Raw genomic sequence first — 3,031 nt, 5'->3', positions numbered from 1 at the left:
GCTGGTCTGGGCAGCTGCCACATGGATCGGCCGGCTTTCACCTTCAAGGGCCGTTTATCACCTGAGGCTGTCCCATAAGCGGCTCACAGGTGTTGCGGGTGACTGCAGCTTTGACTCCACTTGTAGTATACTTCGATCCCTTGAGGGATTCGGTCGTTCTACCAGTGGGGCTTCGTTCATCATGTATGTCTCCTCGTCGTTGGAGTTCTCTTCTTGCACCTGTGATGGCCACCGTGATCCACGTTACTACTCATGCTACGGTCGAGGTGCTTGAGTACCGCAGGACTAATCTCGAGCATAATCATGAAGTCTGTCTAGTGGAGGTTCGCATGTGGTATTTCGCGCCCTTTGTGTCGCTGGGGGCTGCGTTCTATGGTCTACGCTAATGGTCTCTACCATTGGTGGTAGGCCACCCCCTATGAGCGATAACCGCCTAGGCAGCTATCAAACTAACTCTCGTGTTTATGGAACACCAGCAAGAGTGTACTTATGGGATGGTATGGACCATGGAGTTCCTCATTGAGCAGTACACGTCGGATAAAGGAAAGGCAGAGGCCCATAAGTTGCAGTTTAAATGTAGTTCGCTCTGTGATGGTATGGTTTTCCCGATGCACTTCCCAGCCATGTTGTCGCATATGCAGAGTCGAGGTTTGGAACGGTTTGCTGATGAGGATCATGAATGTGTGTTGGTCGGATGTTTTTGATGGTTTAGCCTTTCGGGAGGTTTTGTATGATATTAATGTTTTCAGCCATAAAGTTTTCTCGCCAATGAGTTCCCAAAATGTGTTGCTGCCATTAGTTCCCATCGTCCCGATAAGTGAAGGTTTGGTTATTGATGTCAACACAAGGCAATCTTCCATGCAAAGTGTACATAACACCACTCCACCTAGGAAAGAGGATGAAGTTGTGGATAGAAACCCGGTAGACGGTGTTGTGCATTTGTTCGGAAAATGGAGTAATTGCCGTCGATGCCACAAGTTGACTGTGGCGGAGGGAGGTACGATGGGCCACACTCGCATCTAGCTAGTGTCACTATTGTGTTGTGGAGGAGTAGCAGTTGTCTCCCTTTGGTAGCATTCTGTGCTTACTGTGGGATACCAAGTCCTGATGGAGCAAGAAGGAGGAATGAGACGACTTCGCATATGGGTGCTGGTGCTGGTACTCTCTAACGTCGCCCATAGCTTGGTTTTTCGTATGAACACTGCTTAGGTCCTCTTCAGCCTTCTGGTTTGCGTCTCGTGATCACCACTAGTAGAGATGGCTCTAACCTGTTTACGAAACAGCGCGAAGCGGGTGTTGTAGTGTCCAAGGCATTACCGACAGCGGCAGCTGAGTATCCAACACCATTGTCGCTGCCTCCACCCTTTGCCAATTTGAAGGGCCTTGGTCGCTCGTATGCCCGGAGTTACGAGGAAGAGAAAGTGTCGTTACGGGATGCGAGCGGTGATGATTACAGCGCTGACGTTGGCGATGATGATCGTCTGTCGGAGGTCTCGGATGAATCGGATTGTTCCTCGGACAGCAGTGACTCCTCATGGGAATCGGACTGTTTTATTACGCATGGTTCTGGGGAGATAGGTCCTAGACTGTTCACCGTTGTCGGTCACGGCGACGTGTGGGGTGACCTTGTGTCGCCTCCCTTCCTGGGTAACGCGGTCGGTTCAGCTGCTAATTTTGGGCAAGTCATGTAGCTTGAACTGCCACGGTGTGACGCCCGAACTACGGGGTATAGAATGATATCATTTGCTGCTTGTGTGTATTGATAATAGGAGTTAGCGTCGTTCACTAGGAATATGTCTTAATGTTAGACGAACATTTCATGATGTGATGACGATGCTTTCTGTAGTGTATGGAGTCGAGCCAGACATTTGATGCGAATATATCCTTTTTCTGCTCGTGCTGTTACTGATTAATAACTATGGAACTATATGATTTGTTTGCTATACCACACTTACTCTACTTGTTCTTCCTATTCCTTCCGATTGAGATTGTCGCTTGCGAGAAGCGATGATTACTTGTTGATTGTTTGGTGGAACTTCCTATTGATACTATTCTTACTAAATTTTCTATATGTTTTCGTCGAGATTGAGGCTTGCGCTTGTACATGCCGCTAGTAGTGGAGTGCGAGTTTAGGTCATGGCTACTACTGATAGTGGTGCTGTTCCTTAACGAGGTTGTATATGTTTGCTGTAGTGTTGGACTATATCTCAGCCTTGGCAGTCATGGTCAACCTTTGCACTTTCGTGGCTATTCCTGCACTGTAGTAATCTTCCTCTGTTTCGAGTAATAGTGTTGAGTTGATAGTCATAGGAAGGTTCGCTATTACAGCTTCCTGGGAGGAGCGAGAGTCGCGATCGAGCGAGAAGTAATGAATGCACTTCAAAAGTCCGCGAAAATTCGAGTGTGATAGTACTACTGTTATAAGCGGTAATGTGGTCATGACGAATGAGATCGACAGTACAGAGAGACTTCTGTCGAAATGTAATCTCTAGTTCTTATGCTGAACACCAAAAATCCATCGTGTGAAAACTAGGCGACGATGGGGGCTACCTAAGCTAATCAACAGTTTGAATCGTATCTGTTTAACTCAGCTTGTCGAAATAGGATGATCTTCCTTATTTTAAAGCCCTAACCATGAATGCTTCAAAACGTTTAACACGCGCTCCTATTGGCGATGTGAGACAAGAGTAAAAAACTCGCTCAGTCTTCTCACGCGTGGCTGATAACATGATTCTTATTCGATATTCCAAACTGAATAACTCAACAGTACTTCCTTGAGATGAAAAGTCAACAATGCAGAACTAGGCCCTACCTCTTCATGCAATTGCATCAAGAGAGTTCCTTGAGCACAAGTTCCAATCACCTCACAATCGTTTGATTGGCAGTCGTCTAACTAGAGACGGTAGTAGTTGGAGCAGGCTGTGCATCATTCACCACACGGACTGTTCTAATGACCTGTGGCTGGCCAGAATAACCATGCATGCCACCATAACTACCGGGATAAGACGAGATTTACCGGGGTAGGAGGAAA

At 47.0% G+C, this 3,031-nt stretch overlaps 1 protein-coding gene across 1 annotated transcript; it reads left to right on the top strand.

Annotated features, from left to right (window-relative positions):
• Positions 1–224: 224 nt before the first annotated feature.
• Pmar_PMAR003714 (hypothetical protein) lies at positions 225–2,283 on the top strand (the record flags this gene model as incomplete). Its single annotated transcript, XM_002784409.1, has 4 exons — positions 225–331; positions 750–997; positions 1,075–1,158; positions 1,210–2,283. The coding sequence occupies 4 exons, from the start codon at positions 225–227 to the stop codon at positions 1,689–1,691; spliced, it is 921 nt and encodes a 306-aa protein (XP_002784455.1). The 3' UTR covers positions 1,692–2,283.
• Between the last annotated feature and the right edge of the window lie 748 nt (positions 2,284–3,031).

This window comes from Perkinsus marinus, assembly GCF_000006405.1.
Source record: "Perkinsus marinus ATCC 50983 genomic scaffold scf_1104296935302, whole genome shotgun sequence".
Lineage (NCBI taxonomy): Eukaryota > Perkinsozoa > Perkinsida > Perkinsidae > Perkinsus > Perkinsus marinus.
Note: the sequence above shows the minus strand (reverse complement) of the source record. Positions and strands in the feature narration are given on the sequence as shown.